A 23,146-nucleotide genomic window follows, 5' to 3' on the forward strand; every position below is an offset into this window, starting at 1 on the left:
TAAGGTTTAATTTCATACTAGTAGGCCAAAAGTTACTGGTACTCGAAGAACACCATTGAGGACCTGGCAGTCCAGTGTGCTCATATGTCTCTCTCTCTCTCTCTCTCTCTCTCTCTCTCTCTCTCTCTCTCTCTCTCTCTCTCTCTCTCTCTCTCTCTCTCTCTCTCTCTCTCTCGCTAACCCTGGCAGTCAGTGTGCTCATATGAGTCTGTCTCTCTCTCGCTCTCTCTCTCTCTCTCTTTCTCTCTCTCTCTCTCTCTCATTGGCTCTCCATTGCAGTGAGGAGGGAAATGTGTACGCTGAGAGACAACATGGAGCTGGGAGAAGGAAGCGGAGGACCCGTCGTCGACGACGGTGTTCATTTTTAAGTTCGGCGGTGACAGCGAGTCGGACCCCCGCGGGTTGATCGTCGCGAGATGTTAGTATTGACGGTAAGTTTGATGGCGTCGTTATGAAATGTCCGCCGTGGCGTCCTTTGCTCGTGAAGCGTACGCTGGTCAAGCGGAAAGGAAGCCAGCCAGCCAGCAGGATGGCGGATTTGCCAAGTCGCGACTGCAGTTGTGGGCCGGCCAAGTAAACGAACAGCTGGCCGCGACACCCACAGTTGGCAGTTCCGTGGGCGACACCAAGACCAGAAACAATTAATCGTGCGCTTAATAACGCGACGAGGCCTCAATTTCGCCCGCTGGCAGTTTGTCCACATGTAAACAGTGAGGTGAGGCCGTCCGATTGTGATGTACGAGTGATGAGGATGGAGACAGATGATGCGAGCTTCGCGTGAGAAAGAAAATCGCGCTAACAGAAGAATGACGGACGGTGATGTCAGGTGGACGGACTCGTTACCCTTAGGGTGATCAGGTGATGACATCATTCGCGTAAACGTCACATTCGGACATTCTTGGTCAAACTAACATGGGAGCCTACACTTACACACTCAGGCAGGCTTCCACTTACAAGATCGATCAGACGTGCCATTTGTGCAGGGTGAGTGTAATTTGAGAAAGGCCGACAATGATCCCTCGTTCCACATAAGACAATGGAAAATGTTGGACATGTTTACTACTTATACTCAACGCTTTTGGAAATTAATCCAATTGCAATCCCCCCCAAATTTTGCGATTGCAATTTAAGATGATTCGTTTTTCAAGGTCTTCTACCCACTTATTTTTGAACAAATGCACGCAATAAATAAGCAATACCAGATATATGCTTTGGTCTTACAATATTCAGGATAACTTCACATTTCTGACATCTGGTATTAAACTCTATATTAAATACACTGCTTCTTTATGGAAAATATCGAAACAAAATGAAAACTGTGTTTTTCATCTTTGTACTGCTAGGCAACCCCCTTGCAGTGAAGATTTTGATCCGGCAAGTCTCCTTACAACCTCCCAAGGTTCTGCGTACATCTAACCCCTTTTTGATGTCAACATGGAGTGCGGCGAAAACATCCCAGCCCAAGATGAACATCTTAAATCAGACCGCTTGAATCTCAGCGGACTGTACCATGTGGGTCGGACCTTGGGGAGGGGCCACTATGCAGTGGTCAAACTGGCTCGACATGTCAACACAGGACAGTTGGTCGCTATCAAGATGATTGACAAGACCAAACTCGATGTCATGGCGACAAGCCACCTCTTACAGGAAGTCAGGTATAGACTGCTTCTGCTATCTTCATACAAACCATGGATGGAAGATTATTTGTTGTTTCGATGATTTACAGATGTATGAAGCGGGTGCAACATCCCAACGTAGTTCGCCTTTATGAGGTCATCGACACACCCACCACCCTTTACCTGGTCATGGAACTGGCCGAGGGGGGCGACCTGTACGATTACATCCTTCGCCACGAGACGGGCGTTGCTGAGGGCACCGCCAAACGCCATTTTGCCCAGATTGTGCGCGCTGTAGCGTACTGCCACGAGCTCCACGTGGTGCACCGAGACCTGAAGCCAGAGAATGTGGTGTTCTTTCCTCAGCAGGGGGCAGTGAAACTGACAGACTTTGGCTTCAGTAACCTATTCAAACCTGGGACCATGTTGGCCACTAGTTGTGGATCCCTGGCATATTCGGCACCTGAGATTTTGTTGGGCGAAGAGTATCATGCTCCAGCTGTGGGTAAGACTCTTAAGTCGACTTTTATTATGCACATTGCACTAAATTGTGTCCTGCTTTTATCTCAGTTGGCGTGGTCGAACAGCGGTTCAGGATGACAGAATGACTAGTTGAACCAAAGTACTTTGAACTTCGGTTTTCTGGTTTGGTTCACAACCGTTACACCCTTACTCAGTCATATATTCTTTATCCTCTGCATAGAATGACTAATGTCAGTGCTGCACTGATAAGCTGAGAAATGTTGAGAAGTTTTGGTGGTACCCACTGTATTTTTTACAAAGAACTGAAAGATCACTGAGACTGCCTGCTGAGCACGAGGTAGAATTTCAGCACTGCCCTGTGAATGAGGGGATAGCCACAAGGATGCCACATTTGCTCCAGGGAGCCAGAGAATAGTGGATAATTTGGTGATGCGTTGATCAAGAATCCTTCCATGACCCTTCTTCTGTATGTTCCTTCTCATTGCCTTATGTCCTAAATCGGGATTACTCGTACTATTTGTCCTTTCATATTCATCTGCTTGTGTGGCTGTGTGTAACACGTACGTTATGTACGTGTGTGTGCATGCATGTGTCTGCAAAGGATTATATCGTGTATCTGGGTCAGTCCAAGCAAGCCAGCCAAGCGGGCACGTTCTGCAGTGGAGCCAAACACTGCAGTGTCTGCCTTCTCTGTATTTCTCATCGTGTGGGAACATTGTGTGGTGTTTGTCACACTTTTTGAGGACAGGAAATAGATGTCCTTGGTGTTGTTTGGTGTAATGTCCTCTGAAGCCATTTAAGCAGGTTTTGGGTTCAGATTGGTCAGTTGGGTCTTTCTTCTGTGGAACGTAAATGATGTGGAAGTACTCAGGCTTCATCCAGGGTTGGAAATTGATGGACGGATGTACGTTAGAACTAGGAGTGGGACGATACGGGCAACTCACGACTCGATACTGTAGCGATATTTGGTCCACGATAATGATAATATCAGGATATAGGCGATATTCGACATATAGCAAGAAATTTCAGCAACAATATTTTATGATACGCGACTCAAAAAGAGAAAAAAAAGTACCCATGAAAAATACCAATAAAAAGGAAAACGTCTCATGCATTTATTCCTATTAAAAAAATATATATATACACCCTATACTAGACACACTCGCGGTGGTCGACACAAGCTACAAAATAAGTCTAAAATTTGTGTCGTTAATACTGTACACACCAGTGTCATGAGGAAACATTGAAACTATTTCAAAATATGAATACCACCCAAACCTAGCAAGTACTAGCCATTGTATATTCAGTTATGAATGATCAGTACTGAGTAGTTATGCTGGACTAAAATCGTGACAATTTCGTGCGCTAAGTATATGATTTGTTTCAAAATAGGAGTTAATCAAGCCAGTCCAATTTGAGTATGGAAAACTGATTAATATTTAAAGCTAAATGTCCTATCACTGTATTCGTAGTCTGAGTGGTCAATAGGCCAGTCATGGCGGCTATAGTGTGTATGTGCGATATTTCGTAGTGAGCTGGGAAAAGTACAGTACTCGGTGGCTTCTCCACCCTGTTGCGTAAGTGTTCTCTAAACAGAGACAAGTGTGACTGTGTACATTGTGCGCTGGTGACTGAGCGTGCTTGTTTGGACTGTGATGGTGGACAATGGCCGTATGTTGATACACATGGGAGTGCTGTGTGTGCAGGTTTGGGGATCATCAGTTTTCTATTTTTATATCAATCCTTTAAAACCAAATTAATGTACCATTAAAAACACTATACCATGAATTTGAGTTAAGGATGGTATTCATTCTTAAATATTCACTCAAACCTCGAGTACATTTGATTTATGAAAGTTCATTTAACACAATGACCAAAATTATGAACCAGACCTGTCATTTGGATGCAGATGATGATCTGACAATGTGGCAAAGTAGCACCAGCTACTGCTGAGAAAGACTTGATTTTTTTTTAAGTATCGGTGACAAGTATCGGCTGCCACCACAATACCTGAAAAGGCCCGCATCAGCCTGATACCGAGACCTGCTATCGTTACTCACCCCTCGATTGTATTTGTTATCGTTGGCCATCATGCATTAGATAGTGCCTGAAATCTCTCTGCTCTTCATTCTAAAAGGCTTAAAATTGCAACCTGCAGAGTGTTTGCAAAACACCGCGAAGCACATGGCCCAGTTCTGTGTTTTTCTGTCCTTTGATGTGCACTCGAACATATCATGTTGTTGTTACAGTGCATGTTACTTGTGGCTCATTGCATGGACAAGAAGACAAAATGTTGTGACAGTCAACCTTTTAGTGTCATCATTTTTGGCATTTTTGAAAATGCTGAAATGAATCTTTTGATTTATTTCATTCCTTTTTGTCTGCCCAAGCCAAGGCACAAAAGTATTCAATTATCTTTCTGATCTGAAGCCTACCATCCAATTTAACCTTAATTTTATAAGCCTTTCATAAACCGAGCCTTTGCACAGGAAAAGACACGCTCGACCGCTTCCTGCATTATACGGATCCAATGAAGCAACCTTGAAAGGGCAATGTCATGACAACACACATTAGATCACTGCTGCTTTTCTTTTTTTTTCTTTTTTCTTTTAAAAATGCCATTTTCACCCTTCATATAGTCTATCTGGCTTGACATGTGCAGTGAGCTCTCATTTGCAGGAAAAAAAAGAAGAGCAAAAGAAATTTCATTCTCAAAATAGCACTGTATCATGAGAGACGCACGCACGCATGCAACCAGGAGGTGGAAGGGAAGGAAAGGGAGGGGGACCACAAGAGGAAATACATATTCTGTCAGTATCCGGAAACATGTCTGTGGGTGCACGTCAGAAGTCAAGAGAACCAAAAAGCTTAAACACCTAAGTCATTTTCAGATTACTTTCATAGGTTTATTACAGTAAGCTACACATGATTACTTTATTTTGCTATTAAATGGCTTCACTTCTTGTTTGCGAAGGCTTTTAAATTTCATTTATGTGTCGGACTCACATTGAGTGTATGAATTGCGCAATATAAATAAAGCTGCCTTGCTTTGCCTTGTGCCTGACAGCATGTCTATATTGATTCCATTTTGTGTGTGTTGCAGATATCTGGTCTCTTGGGGTGATCTTATATATGTTAGTGTGCGGGGTTCCTCCCTTCCAGGAGGCCAACGACAGTGAAACGCTGGTAATGATTTTGGATTGTCGTTACTCCATCCCCGATCACATCTCAGGAGACTGCAGAGAGTAAGTACGCATATGCAATGGTGATGTTACCCACGTCAATCAAATGCCCCCCTTTCACAGCCGCTAAAAGAAAATGACCCTAATGCCATCACATCCTCATCGTTGCACTTCATTTATTAAATGCTATGTATTACTGAAGGCTTCTGAGCGTTTACTGCATAGATGTGAGTCACCCTGTGTTAAATAGCTAGTGACCGTAAAAGCATCTCATTAGTTTCAGCAAATAATTTTAGTGTTCTAGTTGGGCTGCACGCAGACATGCTTCATTAAACACTCGGCAGTCACTCGCCTCGAATTGCAGCAACAAAAGTTTTGGTTTTTCATTGACCCTTTTTTTTTTTTTTTTTTTTTTTTTACATTTGATCTGCCATATCAAAGCAAGCACATGAATCGAGTGGTTACATAGGTTTTGACTCATTGGCACTGGCTCCTCCTCAGCTGCAATAGGCTCCGGCTCACCTACCACCTTAATGTGGAGAAGCACTGTAGAAAATAGTAAGATTTATATCCAACTTAACAAATGACATCTTAATGTAAGGCTTATAGGCCACATTGCGTTTTATTTACCCAAAGCATTTTTTTCCTTTAATAGTTATTTGACCAGTATATAGAAATCCGACACTTTATAGGTAATTGTATGGATTCTTGAATAGAAACAATTCATGGATGAATGTTAAGATGCGTTCAGTTCTCATTTCAAATCATGACAAAGAAATCAGGACCTAAGTTAAATGAAGCAACTCCATAGTCCTTGTTCAGACTGTACGTCTGCTTCAACATTTCAAAACATAAAAGGTGCGTTTTCAACGGAGTCTAAACGTACATTGCTGTCATAATACAGCACTGATGTGCAGTAGTAGCGGTAAGTTGCATTTTATTTATTTTTCCATTGAGTAAGCAACAATGTTGTCAGCCCAGTGCCTGGCTGTTTGACCACAAACACTGTGGGATATATCTGATTCAAAACAATCTGCACTCACATGATCACATGATGGAGCATCTGAGCAGAACAGAACAACCTTTGGGATATTCTTAACGTCTCATGAGTTTGCTTTTGTGGATTGCCCAAGAAAGTGGATGACACTCGGTTGTATTCATGGCACATGAACAGAATGTTTTATAGATAGAATGCAATCTAAATAAAGAGATGCTTTTAACCACCTTAAAAAAAACATTTCTTTCAGCTAAACATAATCGTTTAGTTCAAATTCTGTTCATGAGGTATAGCTTCATCTCGTGGACAAACAATACAATGATGTTATTTTGGGTGACTTACTGTTTCATAACAAAGTAAGAATTTATTGGCGTTTATTTGACAAACTCTGGCCGATGATTATTTTGGAAAGGTGCTGTATCAACTGACCGATAATTTGGATAAGCCCTCATGAAAATGTTGATGGATTACACTGGTGTTTCACTTTTTTGCACAGTATAATCTGATTGTGTGTTTTTATTTTATTTTTTTTTGTCAGTCTGATCTCCAGGATGCTCCAGAAGGATCCATCAGTCCGAGCGTCGCTGCAAGAAATCGAGGCTCATCACTGGTTGCAGGGGTTGGACAATGTGCTGCTCAGCCCAGAGGCCCCTCCCCATTGGCTGTCAGGGGCGCTCTCCTCTACCTTGCCGCTTTCCCGAATGGTCGAGTCCGGCGACCTGCTCGCTGCCAAACCGCAGTCTTTACCGGCGCCACGGCAGGTCAACCTCAGCTACTCGCTTCACCCGCCACCGGTCGAGGAACCTCGCGCCACCAAGAACCTGCCAGCTCTCCTGCAGATCTGTGAGGAAGAGGAGGAGGAGGAAGAGGAAGAAGAGGAGGCCAACCTGGCCAAAGAGTGTGAGGGTTTATTGTCTTTGTCTGTGACTGAGCTACAGAAGGACACAGAGGTCACACAAGAAGGTGTGGACGATCGAGAGGAAATGGAGGAGCAGGGCATGAGCCCGGAGGAGACGTTGGAGGATGAGGATGATGGTGCAGACATGGAGATAGAGCACACGCAAAGCACATGCGTGATTTCATACCAACCGGTCGCTCACCTAGACAATCACGTGAGTCACGCGCCTGAGCCCCCCTCCTCATGTGAGGCTGAGGCCGCTTTGAGGGTGCCGTGCTGCCAGGGGTGGAGCGAGAAAGCCCCCCACCAAGAGACGGAGCCAAACAACAACTTCAATAAAGCCGCCTCCGCAACCCCCAAGAAAGTAAAGACAAGCCGTAGAGGGAAGAAGGAACAGAGGATGGACACGGGCGCCAGGGAGGACTTTGTGACAGACAAATCTCAAGCACGCAATGCGACGGGGTCTTGGGACGAAGCCGCCAACGGCGCCAGGATGGAGCCGGCGGGGAAACGCCACAGCCTCAAACTGCGCGAGCGCCTCTTCCAGCTGCCCTTGTGTGAGAAAGCTCTGTCTTTCAACATCCCCACAAACAACAAAGCTAAGATTCTCCCACTGGCTCAGTACAACTGTTGCCATGTGCTCTAAATGACACCGCCTGAGACACGCACACTCCCAGCGTGGTTCCATGAGACATTCGAGTGCCCGCTTGAGCCGAAAACACGACGTTAAGCTCCAGTTTGTCTCCGGCACAGTGGCTTGAGCATCGGCAGTCGCTTTGCGGCTTTGAGAGTGTAGCAAGCACACTGTACCTGCCCGTCCTGAAGAAGAGAAGAAGGTGCTCCTTCATGAGGTTTCTACAATAAAGGCTTCACAGAAAAAAAAAGCACTTGTTTCTTCTTCTCCTGCCCTTTGCACAACCTGCTTCTCTGGTTACAAACCTCTTAATATAAGCTGAGAGACTGTTACAATATATTATGATATGCTATACGCTATAATATGCCTCAGACTGAGATGATTGTATCATTCTCTGTCCCCTTAACGTTCCGTCTGTGGACCACTCGCCCTATTAGTTTTTGTTGTCACGACTGGGATGCGACCAACACTTTTCAAGTGTGCCACTCGTCATGGGAACCACGTGACTTGCCGTGCATGCTGTTACCGTTATTTATCACCGTATACCTCAATATCGTGTCTTGGCTTTTGCAGGACACTTGCTGTTGTCTTGTTACCTTGATTGCACACAGTACGGCACAGTTCCTGGTAGCTTCCTACTGTACATCGAAGGAATATGAGTTACGTGTCACATATTGATAGAGGAGTCACAACATGTATATTTGGTGTACTATTTTCACATCCACTCATGTCTTATTTGAGGTGAAGATGATAAATGTAGATACATTTTGTACAGTGACAAGGGCCAAAGCTGTAGAATAAGCTACTGTACAGTATATATATGGTTTCCCCCCTCTAGCTTGCAACTTATTCGTATTCATTTTTTACAGTTTCGTGCCCAAACTGGGTATCCAACCTAATGGTTCCCGCTTATAGCGTGACATCTGATTATCGCTCGTATTTCAGCAAACAATGTAAGGGTAAAATTTGTACCAAGAACAGATTATATATAGAAGTAATTATTCCTACACTTGCAGCCTGCCTCTCCCTGGTGTGTTCTGTCTACGACTGCTTTGTAATTAGAGGACCTAGTCTCTCTGGAATCATGTACTTATTTTTCTGTATCTATTTATTAAAATTGATTAAATCAATGTCACCAATGTGCTCCGTGTCATTTGTGAAGAAGAAAAAGCAGCCTTATTTCTGTCTTTATTGTGATATATATATGTTCATTGTCATCTCAAGTTAACACATGCAGAACCTTTAATATAGTTGATGCCCACTGGGAGGTGGAGGTCGACCAACTTTATATTGTAAACAACGAGGCGCCATAAGCCAATGTGTTGAAAGAATAAACCTCCCAAGTGTGATTGACCACATACAGGTCATGTATCTGTCAACATTGGAGAGTGAATGAATAGCACAATGTGCCAGAAGGCAAATTAGTGGTAATACTGCCAAATCAAGCAGTCATTAGTGACACAATACAAAATATAAATGTGACTCCACATTTTACACACACACAAAAAAAGAAAAAAAAAAAACACAATAGCAGAGCTCAAGTGGTCGTGGTTTTTTCTCATTGCACTCAACAGCTAACAATCAAACTCAGCATTTTTTGTTTGCTTTTACGTGACACGGTACACAATATTACTTTTATTGGCAACATCAGGATTGACTTTTGTAATATTTGGGGACATTTTAGCAGTTCCTAAATTCATTACATTTTTATTTTTTAAGGGGGCGAGATAAACATCAGTACCGAAACACAGAAACCACATTCTGTTATCCTTGTTACCAAAGAAGTCCTGTGCTATACTTTCCTAAATCAAAATTTAGATTGCAGTAAAGAGAGCACTGAGCAGCTATTAAGTAAACTGCTTCCTCTTCACTTTGATATTTACCTATTGTCAATCACTGTAGCTTATCGATAGCCTTGAACAGGACACCAAACTAAGATCTTGTCAAGAATACAGTGTCAGCATAATAATAAATATTTTTGTCTCTTCCTGACTCCCCTTTAACCAACCCACTCAAACTCTTGAACTGTAAGTTTCTTTGAAAGCAACTCTTGTACAACAAACAATATATACATTCAGTTTGCAGGAATTTTTGCAACAAATATTGAACATTCTAAACGTTTGAATTGCACTTTCAGTGTACGTGTGATAAAAAAGTGCAACTCAGAGCGTGTATATTGTCGAAGCACCATGTGTGGTAATAGCAAGCCAAGAAGCTTGGTGGAATTAAAGCTGCCATTTGGAACCTTGGAGTCAAAGCTACCAACCAACACGGGGAGAAAGATTACCAGACAGCCTTTTCTTAATAAAGGATCAGGAACACTTTTTAAAAAACAATATAAATTTAATATAATGCTTCTAATATTCATTTTCTAAAAGGCACACGTTTCATGGAAGAGAGGATTGTTGTTTAAAACATATATTGTATCTGTATGTCAATGTTATAAGGAAACCGTGTCTCACCATTAATGTTTTATTCTCAACAAACATGGGCTCCAACTTTGTTTTTTTAACATTTCAAAATTCCTCTTTCTGTGCTTCAGTGACCTTTTTCGCTTTTATTTTGAATTTGAGTTTATTTAACTCATGACTACAAAAGTCTGAAGGATTTTTTAAAACCACATTGAAAAGCGTTTTCAAGACATTTTACTGTTGTGAATTTCAAATAAAATTCGTTTTTTTTTCTTTAAATTAATCAAATAAAGAGGTTGTGATTTGTCTCCAAAGTGTAAAATGGCACCTTTAAAAGTACATACGATGAGTACGTATACGGGCACAGCAACACAACTGAAGCTCAAAGATTGTTCTTTTTGGGTCCAGTGCCTCACTTTTTGAAACAAATTCAGGACTCATCAGAAGGCAGGTTCTGGAAAAGAAAACAGTAATACATTTTACAGGCAAAAACTAAACTCATTCAAGACAATTAACAACACTGACTTTGCCTTTCTGCACCTCCATAATCAAATTTGAAAGATCCTAATTAAGGATCTTAACACTTTTCAAATTTAAGAGTTCACAAAGTTATGGTTTTAAGAATTACAGAGATTTTATGCAGAGTATCTCTATTTTCAGGGTCTCAGTCCCATCAACAAACATCATGGCATAACACGAGCAATAGCAATTTTTTCTCAGCTGACTGTTCTGTGAGGCAGCGGCCTTTCATTTGGAGCTTTTTTGAAAGGGAAAATTAAGCCAAATGATGAGACCAAAGAAGACCTACATTTAGAAGTAACTTTTACCTTTTCATGAGTATCCTTGATTTCATTTTTCTCCCCCATCCTAATTTTTCTCCCTCACAGGCCTACCAAACTGTTGATTTGACCACACTTGGGGTTTTAAGTATAATTTGTCATAGATTTATAATCAGATTTTTTAGCCAAATAATAGCCTCCTTCACTTGGACAAAGATGTCCTTGGGCTTTATACTCGAGTCACATGGCTTCCAAATGCCAACTTTGTAATCAACTGATCAATGCTACCAACTCCAGACTATCTTGAAGTCACAAGGAATTGTGCTGACCTTCTGTCGTAACGCCTGCATGGATGTATACTGCATGCGGGCTTTCTTCTTTTTTATCCAGTCTGGCTCATCTGGAATCAGGGCTGCCACAGTCACCTTAACTATGATGAGAACATGCTGCAAAAATATGAGGAAAATCAGTCGAACATGCACTCTGAGAAATAAGTCAAAATTGAATTAATAAATGTTAGTGGTAAGACATAAGTATGAAATTGCTTTCCACTGGGTGTACAGTACCGTATTTTCTGCACTATAAGGCGCACCGGATTATAAGGCGCACCTTCAATGAATGGCCCATTTTAAAACTTTGTCCATATATAAAGCGCACCGGATTATAAGGCGCACCTTCAATGAATGGCCCATTTTAAAACTTTGTCCATATATAAATCCATATATTTGGACACGCCTGCTGTAGTGGCTCAATATTGGTCCATATATAAGGCGCACCGGACGCCTTATAGTACGGAAATACGGTACATAATTATTTCAATACAAGTGTACTCAACATGTCCAATAAGTAGCGGTTTGTCAACAGCATTTGAAATTGAAGGACTTTCCCAGCATGCCAGGCTGCATTTGAAAATAGTTGTATACTTCAGCTTTGATTAGAGGTAAGTAGGCCTACTTGTTCTATTGTTATTGTCACTTATTGTTTGTGTTCTCTCGTTGTGTGTCTTACTTAGTATTCCAAACACATTGGAGTAATTCAGAAGGAATATATACATTTGTTACGTATTTTAAACACAATGGCCTTAGCCCTTAAAAGGTCTGGGAGTGTATACCTCAGCCAAAATGGCCATCAGCATGATGTCGCTGTTGCTCATCTGTCCCTCGTGCTGCATCCTTTGCAACTGCGGTGACAGTGTTAGCAGCCAGCAGTTCGACACCACCGCGACGAAACTCAGGATCTCAAACGCAATCTGGAGGACGACACAATGACACCTGTAGTCTCTAGTCACAATTGCGCACGCTGCATTATCTGCTGACCTGCCATACACCCATATTGGCCACGGGGGCAGAGAACGGCTTTCGGAAGAGCTTGCAGATCTTGTAGGCGTCGGAGCGGATCTCCGTTACGTTGTTGATGAGCAGCAGCACGGCCGTCAGAGGGTACACGCACGAGAAAAGACTCAGATAGCCAAACTGCACCAGGAGCTCAATGTACTCTGCAAAGAGGCCCTGGCGGCGGAAAACATGACGTGGTCAAAGACTCCTTGCCTACTTTCCTGCGTGTGGCTCCACCTTACGCCGTCACAACGCCAAGACAACTTCTCAGAGAAAAGTATGTTGTCACAGTAGTTGGCTTTGACATAATAGCAGGGGCGTCACACCCGTGGTGTCATCGTCATCATTTCATATTTAAAAAGTGCACTCACGGGGAACACTGGCAGCGTGATTTGATTCCTAAATTTGTCCTCCTCTGGGTCATCTTCGCTCTCCGACCTGTGGGGGGCACTAACGAAGCGATCCACAAGGAAGGGGATCACCACTTCTGTCACTTGGTTCACCAACTGAGTCACGATCAGCAAAGACGCCAGGCGCTACACATAAAATAGAAATTATTCATGCGGCCCACCAGACCAGATTTTGTTGTTGTTGTTGTTCAATTTGATAGTTTATACTATTTTTTCCAGAGAAGGCTTTGCATTTATTGTACTTATGTGGCTGTTGAGTGTAGTAAAGCGGAGGCCAGCTGTCACCTTGCGAAGCAACGACACATCCTGCTTGACAAATGCAATGTGGAAGAGGACTGCAAAGTAGTTGAAGAATGTGAACTGATGAAGGGGGTAATAAAACAGCAGAGTCAGCAGACAGTTGGGTGATGTAATAACGCTCATGACAGAGGGGGAAACTCACCACCAACACTTTAGCTGTCAGGTGGTTCTGGAAGGCAGATTCTTCTCTGTGGTTCTCTGAAGGCATATTTTTTTTCGTTATATAAACCAAGGGTGACTGAACAAAATTAACTTGTTATCTGGGCTCAGGGGGATGAACATCTTATCTTTGAAATAATGGTCACTCGAGGGCTTGGATAAGTTGAATACGGTTAGTCTTGTTGCACACTTACCAAATTCAGTCAAAGACTGGGCCACTCTTTTGTAACCAGTAGCCAGCACATTTGTGTAGACGATGTGAAGCACAGAGGGTGCGTAGAGTAACGTCTGAGACACCACCGAGTCCCATTCCTCGTGGATCCACATCACTTGGTTCTCCGCCCAGTAAAAACACAGCATACCCAGGAGCACCATTCCTGCACACGTATGTGAAACTAAAGTGATTAATAATAGCTTATTTGTGTGACACACGCTCTTATGTAATTGTGTTCTGATCTGTAAGGCATCAATATGCAGTAGCTAAGGAACCATACACAGACAAACTCATTGAAGAAGCATCTTGAAAACTTTTAACCCAGTCAGGCGTCAAGTCGAGTCATACCCAGAAACAGTCCGACCACCGGGACGGAGACCAGAGCCATCCGCAGATCCCTCTGCCATTCGGGAAACAGTGGCTCCATACGACCGGTGACAGTGTTCATCCCAAGATCGCCGTGGAAACCAGGTCGAGGTTCCGCAAAGCGCTCAGAGAGGTGAAGGGTCCCCCAGCGGTAGGAATTGGAGGCGCTACGACGCTTCCACAGTTCCATGAACACGGTGGACCAGAGCATACTGAACACAGCTTGGATCATGTGACCACTGACGCCGAGTCCGGCGTCCTCCTCGTGGATCTCGGCCTGTGAGCCGGCCACCGCCTCCACCGCTTCCTTCTGCACCTCACCTGGGAACAATACAAAACAGTTTTTGAAAAACATTCTCTTTAAAACCTAAACAACACTGTGTCTACCTCAACACTATGAATAATCATTTTGCACATACTTACTGGAAAAGTAGGTAATGAAAAGGCCCAGAATAGCCGGTGGCAACAGAGACCAAGTGTAGAAATCGAGGAAGCTGAAGTAGAATCCCACTGTGCTTCCAAAATATGCATTGACTGAATCTGATAGTGAAGTAGACAAAGAAAGATATGAAATACGGATGGACACAGATATAGTAGCACAAATCAATCACGCCATTTCAAACACAAAGAAAGTAACAATGGTTACTGATCACTTTAACAGTGAGTCTGTGCGTGTGCTAGTCATGCGCATCCACCTACCCAATGGTTGTGACAACTGGTTCCCAGAGTACCAAGATTTACTGAGCTCTTTCAGTTTTGCCTTGTTATGAAGAGGAAACGTGTCCACAACCACGCCAGTGGAGATCATCTTATGCCCTGCAAAACCACTCAGGGTTACTCATTTCATCAAAACAACACATGGAGTGAAAGTCCTGAACCTTGCAGCAACCAAGCCATTACCATGACATACAGTAAAACTGTACAGTAACATACACACTGACAGAGATGCTGAGGGAAGCATTTTGAAAATTGAAAGTGAGAAGCCAAGAACAGCTGAGATCAGCAACTCACAGACATGGTTTGTAGTGCTAGCAAAAAAACAACACACTTGTCATTACAGTTTAGAATCATTTCTGGCTTTTTTGGGGGGAGGGGGTTGGGTGATGTCAGTTGATCAAATATGATGAAGTTGTAAATAAAAGTCTGTGTATTACAAACAATAACACCACATGCCAAACCAAAATACACGTATTGTTAATTGACGATTACAGCAACTCTTGATACAACTCTTGTAAGGGGCCTCGTGATGTGCTATGTTGTTGCTGTTAAGTCTTTATACAAACTATCAATATAAACTATGCATGTGCGGTGCAGGTATTATTTCTGTCCACTTGGGGGCCATCATTCTTACTTTCTTCACTCCAGGATCTGTGACTTGGAATACATATATGTATGAACAAATGTTGGGCATGGGTTGTTGAGTAACATCAGAGGAACAAAAATCTTCAATATGGCGAAACATCCGCAAAATAAAACTAGATAGGTGTGATTTAAAAATTGGCGATATAGTGAAACAACAATTAACGAAGCTCGAGAAGATGAAGCATATCCCAATTGATGTGTATGACAGAGATGAATAAATACTGATCATTGTCTACTATGATTTTTATTTTATTCTATTTTCCTGCAGGACTCACAGATGTTGTCTCGGTGCTGTAGGGCGTATTTGTCAGCCAGACCAGGTATCCTCACATCCCTCCGTGCACGCAGACCCTCCAACTCATACTTGACAATGTACTGTTTCTCGGCCACCGTCAGGAACATCTCCATGTTGTCTGTCAAACAGGGTTGGAAAAGCCCTGTTAGGCGTTATGCAGTAAAACATCTAACTCATGTCCACAAAAACTTAGAAACAAAAAAAAAACCTCTCAAAAAACTAGAGCATACCTGTCAATCATTTGAGATTTGATCAAAAGACTCCAAATGCTTCCAAGGGAATTTAATGATACAGAAAAATCAAATGTTTTCCATCTGATTCATTTAAGATTCATTTCATTTGATTCATTTCCTTGATCTTAACACATTCAAGAAAACAGATTTTTTTAAATGAAACATTTCCTTCTGACAACCACAATTTCCCACAGCCATTTGTAGCTCATTAAATATAATTACCCAAGTAAATGTTTATTTTACATGTTAATAATTATTATAATTAATAATATTTTTTTGTACTTTTTTTAAAATTGAATATCAGTTGTTCTCAGGTGAAGTAGCTTACCCAATTTTAACAATTACTCTGAATATTTTATTACAAATTGTGTCAGATGTGTTTTATTACTATCACTTATTTTTACATTCTTCCATCAGTTATTCTACTGGTTTACCTGAGTGTCTAAAGTTCTCTCTGCTGTCGTATGAGAACGTCTCCATTTCACCGTTCTTAAACGTCTTACAGAGACCCAACTCCTCGGTAGCCTGTAGCAATGTGCACCGTGGGGCGGAGACCATGATGATGTCACCAGTGGCATCTTCACCTGGGTGGGCCAGCAATGCTGCACCTGGGAGAGTTGAGGAGAGTTATCCACACTCTCTTTTTGAAATCTATGCCCCAAAGTGGAAAGAACACAAGAGGAAACATGGTTGGCTTTTCTTTTTGTAATGAGGCGTAAACTGCTGCTCTGGAAAAAAATCCACCTTCTCCAATGAGTTTTGAGTTAACATGTTGGTGTGACATCCAACCAAGCAAACATTTTTGTTTGTTTTTCTTTTGTATATCCATGCACCTCAAATGTATGCAAGGGCTGGGATAGTTCCGATGCTGTATTTCAACCACAATGTGCTGAAACAAATATTAGGCTTCATCAGGGCTTAGGTTTTATAATAGTACGTAATATATATAATATATGTATGTAATAAATGTAAATAAACAAATGAATAAAATAAATGTAAAGATGGACATCATGCTAACATGTACTTTTATTTTGTTTTTAACCCACATAGCATGCCCAAAATAATTAGTACACAACACAACTCATATGTTTCTGTATTATCAACACCGTTATTATTTATATATTTTTATTATTATAGCTTATAATAATTATAAAATGTTCCATAGTAATAATATTGAAATAGAGGGTGATAAAAATAATAATAATAATAATAACAATAATATTACATGTTCATACTCCTTCCAATGTATTTAAAAAAAAACAACATATTTTTTAAAAAAACAACAAAGCTTTCCCTCTGGTCCTACATCAGTATTTTTAGATTCTTGATTGTCTATTTGACCTTCAACTTCCTCAGTTAATGAATTGCCTCATTGTTTCATTCAGGTACCTTTCCGAAGCTTGCTCATACAGGGTTGTTTTCCCAACCCACTTGTTTGGGTAGCTGTTTGGGACTTTTTCAGATGGGGTACTTTTATCTAAAGATTGGATTTTAGCGGCCTCTCTAGTCGAAGCCAGTTTTTCGGTCAGTCAGTCAGTCAGTCAGTCAGTCAGTCAGTCAGTCAGTCAGTCAGTCAGTCAGTCGAGTTGACATATAGTATAACTTCAGGAGCACATGGAAGTCGTCAGGAGTTTCATTTTATGGTTATTATTTTTGTACGTCTTTCCTTCTCCTACTACTAAGAGAGCACTTCATAATTAAACACCATGTTTGTGCGTACAAATTCACTGAGTGCATAAAGGACCTCACCTCCATCTTTTTGTGGCGTTCCAATCAGTTTGATGAGCCACCTTTTGGTCTCAGGTCGGACGTTCTCGCCAAGTTTCACCAGAACCAGTGGCTCAACCCACTCTGAAACACAGCAAGGGCAGCTAACCTTTGTCCATCCTGGCCCCGTTGTCGCAATACCCGGGGCCTTGTCACTCTGTAACTTCTCAGGGCGCTCTTCGGAGGCAATTACCACACCTTCGTCAAATCCTGCCTTACTCATGATGGCACTGAGAAGAAGAATGTGGGAACAAAAAAAACAACAGCAATCTTCAAACAAATGTGGTCCCAGTAACATGTGCTGATTTGCCAAATAGTTTCTTGGGAGGGAAAGAGCAAGAGAGACAGAGAAAAAGAGAGGGAGGGTAGAGAGAGGGATTATATTATTTTGTAATCGACATAGTGCCTCCTTATTGATGTAGAATTCATTGTTGTTGCTGTCAAAGTCTTCAATTTAAGGATTCAGTTTGTGTATTTTGTTGAAAAGAATGGTGGAGTGGATGATTTAGAAATGCTGGAGATTCTGCCTACAGTTGTGACACTGCCTCCTGAAATCTGGATTCAGACAAAGAGCCTAATGTGGTTCTCGTGGCATTGATTGCGAGCTAGTTTTTTTGTTGTGCTTCAGAAGAGATGGAAGAACTGAGAGTGGAAAAAAATTAACTTTTGTGTTTCTTTAATCCGGACTCTACTCAATGAACTGCCCATTAAAAAACAAAACTTGAAAAAATAAATGCATTTCGCTTTCTGTTTGGTCATAGTCTTATGACCAACAAATAAACATGTTAATTATTATTATTTTTTTTTACTCGTGGTTGAAGTAGTTAGGAACACTACGGCAGTCATTTGGTGGTTGGAACCAACATCACCCTTCTAACACAAACATAAAAATATTTGCTTTGTAAAGCCTCAACGTAACAGGGAATTAGCGCAAAATATAATTATTTTTATTATTTTATAAATCATCATGAGTGTAAATTCTGTGAAAATAAAATTTTCAATTATTTTAGCATAAAGCAACAACAACAAATTCCATGTAGGGATTCTTTCCAAAAAAAACTCAAGCTTATTTACACAGCATTCCAAATGATGTCCCTCCTCTAGTGTTTATGGCTTGTTGATTATCTTATTTAGCTCAATGAAAAGGCCTAAATATCAGCACAAAGTCTCAGTGTGATGCAGTGCAGCCAGTTGCGTAGCACTGCAGCAGACAACACACGTTGCTCATTATCTCTGTAAAGGCAGGCTCTTTGATATAGTACTGGAGGTCATTTGATTATGCAAGTGTACCAAATGAAATGAACAGCGAGTGTATTACATAATAATAACACAACAAGACAACTTTGGGATTTTATTGTGAGGCCCCATATGCAGCACTATACATTTATAGACAGGAAGTTGTTTTGTACACGTAGCAGACTGTAATGCATACTGAGAAGCCATAAAAGGGCGGTCAGAACAGATTGGGGTAGCCATGCACTCATCTTATCTGGACAGCCAAGGAGGAAGAGAAAGTGACTTGAAGTGACAAAGAGGATGAATTGAGAATACAACACCTGGTAGGGTCTGGATGATGATGAGTGTGTGGTCTCCAGTCCTCCAGCAGGCCGCCAAGAGGCCCACCAAACTACAACACACCACACCCCCTCCTCCTGTTAGGGGACATGAAGAAAGGTTTCTCGAGTCAGCTTCAGTGAAAACACAGCAGAAATGACACCGGATGACTGCACACACTCACTCAGCTCAGAGCCCTCGCAGATTTCTTGGTCTCTTCGTATGTGCAGTATGGCAAGAATGCAGAGAAACTTCCCTACACTGCAGGGTGTGGACTGTGGAGGCTTGTTTGGTTTATATTGGGCTCCTCCCTCAGGCCTGCTTGCTGCCTTACTGCTGCCGTCGTTGCAACCCTGGGTCCTACTGCTCAACCCGACTGTTTGACTGTGTGATTGGTCAGGGCAAATGCAGATTGCGTTTGGGAAAATAATCAAAACTGAGCCAATCAGACTGTCATAAAAACTTTTCTTTTTTTTTTATTTAAAAAAATCAGATAGATGTTGCCACATATGGGCAAAAAAATCAGATCTGGGTAGCATTTGCCTGCAGTGTGAACCTTGTCTTAGTTGCACACTGCACAAATTTTGTTGTTAGATAGAAAAAAAAAATCTCAAAGATAACCATAGAAGGTCCCGTTTGAAGTTTGCCACAAATGTGGAAGAAGGTGCTCTCATCAGATGAGACCCAAAAAGAACTTTCTGGGCTAATTGTAAAACGATATGTTTGGTGTAAAAGTAAAATGGCGGCGTCATGGTTCGTGGTGTTTTATTTTTTCAGCAGGCACAGAGTTGATAGTAGATGGAGTTGATTAGTAGATGGACGGAGCCAAATACAGGACCATTTTGGAAGAAAACCTGTTAAGTGCACCTGCGTGAAAAGTTTTAGCTCCTGCAGAACGTGAAAATGACCAAAATCTTTTCACGCAGGTGTGTTTAACGAGGGTAACTTGGAAAACATATTGGAACGCGGCCCCGAGGACTAGAGCTTGATACCTGTGACCTTTGACCATGATATTTCCCAAATAAAGTGGCCTGTTATTAGGTACACTTGAAAATGGCGGTGTACCTAATGGAGTGTCCGTGTGATTCCCTCGTTAAGTGCACCTGCATGAAAAGTTTTAGCTACCAAGTTCTTACCGAGCAAGAGCCCGTGTCATCAACCAGTCGGCTGTTTAGACCTGGCAGCGTATGGTCGTCTGCACTGTTTTGTACTAGTGATGTGCATTCCAGTTTTAAGTGAATTGAATCTTTAGAATCGGTTCACTCAAAATAGTTGTTCAAAAGAATCGTTCACCAAATCGTTCGCTACACCTTCTTATTTATTTCTTCTTTTTTTTTTTACCTCGTGTAGTGTACCAAAATATCCCATAATTAACTGCCTAAATAATTGTGAATAATTTAAGACTATTCTACTTGTTAATACCTACGCGCAAAATGGAAAAAAATAAGATATTCTAACCGGAGATTGCATTGACCTAATTTTCACATGGTCCTTGTTTACATTTTGCATTTGACACTGACAGCTGTCAAGTGCCACGTTAGGGCTCTTCTTGTGTCAGTTTTATTTGTTATGTTTTTTCTTTGGGTTTAACTTTGGGTGCTTCGAAAGTGTCATTTTAAATTATACTTTGCTAGGTTTTCGTGTACACTGTGTTGTGATGACATCTGCTGTGGAGTCTTCACTGATCTAACTATTCGCTTATGAGCTGATCCATAAAACCATACATATTCCTCATAATATGAGCGAGGCTTCCATGGTGTAGTGGTTAGTGCTCTGGGCTCTCACCCCAGCGACCCGGGTTCGAATCTCAGTGGGACCTAAAACTTTTTATCATGGAAAACTTTGCAGCACAGTTGCTCGTGTCCTGCCCCATATAACCATACACCTCCTTAGAGCTAGGGTTAGGTTTAAAGCTAGGGTTAGAAGTAGGGTTAGAGCTAGGGTTAGAGCTAGTGTTAGGGTTAGGGTTAGGGTTAGGGTTAGGGTTAGAGCTAGAGCTAGGGTTAGGGTTAGAGCTAGGGTTAGGGTTAGAGTTAGGGTTAGGGTTAGGGTTAGGGTTAGAGCTAGGGTTAGAGCTAGAGCTAGGGTTAGGGTTAGAACTGGTTAGGGTTAGGGTTAGAGCGAGGGTTAGAGCGAGGGTTAGAGCTAGGGTTAGGGTTAAGGTTAATGTTAGAGCTAGAGTTAGGGTTAGAGCTAGGGTTAGGGCTAGGGTTAGGGTTAGGGTTAGGGTTAGGGCTAGGACTAGGGTTAGAGCTAGGGTTAGGGTTTGAGCTAGGTTTAGGGTTAGAGCTAGAGTTAGGGTTAGTGTTAGGGTTAGAGCTAGGGTTAGGGTGAAGGTTAGTGTGAGAGCTAGGGTTAGGGTTAGCGCTAGGGTTAGGGTTAGAGCTAGGGTTAGGGTTAGAGCTAGGGTTAGGGTTAGGGTTAGAGCTAGAGCTAGAGCTAGGGTTAGGGTTAGGGTTAGGGTTAGAGCTAGGGTTAGGGTTAGAACTGGTTAGGGTTAGAGCGAGGGTTAGAGCTAGGGTTAGGGTTAAGGTTAAGGTTAATGTTAGAGCTAGAGTTAGGGTTAGAGCTAGGGTTAGGGTTAGGGTTAGGGTTAGGGCTAGGGTTAGGGTTAGGGTTAGGGTTAGGGCTAGGACTAGGGTTAGAGCTAGGGTTAGGGTTTGAGCTAGGTTTAGGGTTAGAGCTAGAGTTAGGGTTAGTGTTAGGGTTAGAGCTAGGGTTAGAGCTAGGGTTAGGGTGAAGGTTAGTGTGAGAGCTAGGGTTAGGGTTAGCGCTAGGGTTAGGGTTAGAGCTAGGGTTAGGGTTAGAGCTAGGGTTAGGGTTAGGGTTAGAGCTAGAGCTAGAGCTAGAGTTAGGGTTAGAGGTTAGGGTTAGGGTTAGGGTTAGGGTTAGGGTTAGAGCTAGGGTTAGGGTTAGAGCTAGGGTTAGGGTTAGAGCTAGGGTTAGGGTTAGGGTTAAGGTTAGAGCTAGGGTTAGGGTTAGGGTTTGAGCTAGGGTTAGAGCTAGGGTTAGGGTTAGAACTGGTTAGGGTTAGGGTTAGAGCGAGGGTTAGAGCGAAGGTTAGAGCTAGGGTTAGGGTTAAGGTTAATGTTAGAGCTAGGGTTAGGGTTAGGGTTAGGGCTAGGACTAGGGTTAGAGCTAGGGTTAGGGTTTGAGCTAGGGTTAGGTTTAGGGTTAGAGCTAGAGCTAGGGTTAGGGTTAGAGCTAGGGTTAAGGTTAGAGCTAGGGTTAGGGTTAGGGTTTGAGCTACGGTTTGAGCTAGGGTTATGGTTAGGGTTGGCGCTAGGGTTAGGGTTACAGCCAGGGTTAGGGTTAGAGCTAGGGTCCATAAAACCATATATATTCCATGCAATGTGACTGAGGGTACCATAGTGTAGTGGTTAGTGCTCTGGACTCTCACCCCAGTGACCTGGGTTCAAATCCCAGTGTGGCCTAAAATATTTTATCATAGAAAGATTTGCAACACAGTCGCTTGTGTGCTGCCCCATATAACCATAATAAACATTTGCTTGTGAGCTGCTCCATAAAACCATATATATTCCCTGTAATGTAAGCGAGTTTTCCATAGAGTAGTGGTTAGTACTCTGGACTCTCACCGCAGCGACCTGGTTTCAAATCCCTGTGAGACCAAAAATATTTTATCATAGAAAAATTTGCAACAGTCGCTCGTGTGCTGCCCCATATAACCATTATAACTATTTGCTTGTGAGCTGTTCCATAAAACCATATATATTCCATGTAACCTAAGTGAGGGTTTCATAGTGTAGTGGTTAGTGCTCTGGACTCTCACCCCAGCGACCCGGGTTCAAATCCCAATGAGACCTAAAATATTTTATCATAGAAATATTTGCAACACAGTCGCTCATGTTCTGCCACATATAACCATTTGCTTGTGAGCTGCTCCATAAAATCATATATATTCCATGGCACATAAGCGAGGGTTTCACAGTGTAGTGGTTAGTGCTCTGGGCTCTCACCCCAGCGACCTGGGTTCAAATCCCGGTGAGACCTAAAATATTTTATCATAGAAAGATTTCCAACTCAGTTGCTCGTGTGCTACCCCATATAACCATTATAACTATTTGCTTGTGAGCTGCTCCATAAAACCATATATATTCCATGTAACGTAAGCAAGGTTTTCATAGGGTAGAG

General features: G+C 42.1%; 2 protein-coding genes and 1 long non-coding RNA gene across 5 annotated transcripts; 1 reads left to right on the forward strand and 2 right to left on the reverse strand.

The window, feature by feature from the left end:
* The first annotated feature begins 250 nt into the window (after positions 1–250).
* Positions 251–8,945, forward strand: snrkb (SNF related kinase b). Its single transcript, XM_037254274.1, has 5 exons — positions 251–431; positions 1,344–1,655; positions 1,727–2,121; positions 5,203–5,344; positions 6,817–8,945. Exons 2-5 carry the CDS (start codon positions 1,435–1,437, stop codon positions 7,820–7,822), a joined length of 1,764 nt encoding a protein of 587 aa, XP_037110169.1. The 5' UTR covers positions 251–431; positions 1,344–1,434; the 3' UTR covers positions 7,823–8,945.
* A 40-nt stretch (positions 8,946–8,985) lies between these two features.
* On the reverse strand, positions 8,986–19,312 carry ano10b (anoctamin 10b). Of its 3 annotated transcripts, XM_037254272.1 has the most exons (17): positions 19,179–19,312; positions 18,997–19,092; positions 17,639–17,670; positions 17,423–17,524; positions 16,108–16,281; positions 15,421–15,558; positions 14,483–14,599; positions 14,207–14,323; positions 13,766–14,104; positions 13,398–13,580; positions 13,187–13,242; positions 13,030–13,104; positions 12,706–12,870; positions 12,317–12,508; positions 12,112–12,249; positions 11,330–11,446; positions 8,986–10,675 (listed from the first exon to the last, which is right to left on the reverse strand). In XM_037254272.1, exons 3-17 carry the CDS (start codon positions 17,661–17,663, stop codon positions 10,652–10,654), a joined length of 1,962 nt encoding a protein of 653 aa, XP_037110167.1. In that variant the 5' UTR covers positions 17,664–17,670; positions 18,997–19,092; positions 19,179–19,312; the 3' UTR covers positions 8,986–10,651. The 3 variants fall into 3 exon arrangements, with proteins under 3 accessions (XP_037110167.1, XP_037110166.1, XP_037110168.1); XM_037254271.1 differs by having other exon boundaries at positions 17,423–17,670; XM_037254273.1 differs by lacking the exons at positions 17,639–17,670; positions 18,997–19,092; positions 19,179–19,312 and having other exon boundaries at positions 16,108–16,324; positions 17,423–17,554.
* A 1,010-nt stretch (positions 19,313–20,322) lies between these two features.
* LOC119124515 lies at positions 20,323–20,912 on the reverse strand. Its single transcript, XR_005098290.1, has 2 exons — positions 20,780–20,912; positions 20,323–20,468 (listed from the first exon to the last, which is right to left on the reverse strand). It is a non-coding gene; the product is annotated as an uncharacterized LOC119124515 (long non-coding RNA).
* Between the last annotated feature and the right edge of the window lie 2,234 nt (positions 20,913–23,146).

This window comes from Syngnathus acus, chromosome 6, assembly GCF_901709675.1.
Source record: "Syngnathus acus chromosome 6, fSynAcu1.2, whole genome shotgun sequence".
In the NCBI taxonomy this organism is placed as follows: Eukaryota; Metazoa; Chordata; class Actinopteri; order Syngnathiformes; family Syngnathidae; genus Syngnathus; species Syngnathus acus.

Excerpts from the sequence above, each read along its gene's own strand:
- ano10b (XM_037254271.1), bottom strand. The coding sequence starts at position 17,663 with ATGAGTAAGGCAGGATTTGACGAAGGTGTGGTAATTGCCTCCGAAGAG. Across the intron at positions 12,509-12,705 it reads TCACGCTGCCAGTGTTCCCC|GGCCTCTTTGCAGAGTACAT; the intron begins GTGAGTGCACTT and ends TTCCGCCGCCAG. Across the intron at positions 11,447-12,111 it reads TGATGGCCATTTTGGCTGAG|CATGTTCTCATCATAGTTAA; the intron begins GTATACACTCCC and ends ATATTTTTGCAG.
- snrkb (XM_037254274.1), top strand. The coding sequence starts at position 1,435 with ATGGAGTGCGGCGAAAACATCCCAGCCCAAGATGAACATCTTAAATCA. Across the intron at positions 1,656-1,726 it reads CACCTCTTACAGGAAGTCAG|ATGTATGAAGCGGGTGCAAC; the intron begins GTATAGACTGCT and ends GATGATTTACAG. Across the intron at positions 5,345-6,816 it reads ATCTCAGGAGACTGCAGAGA|TCTGATCTCCAGGATGCTCC; the intron begins GTAAGTACGCAT and ends TTTTTTTGTCAG.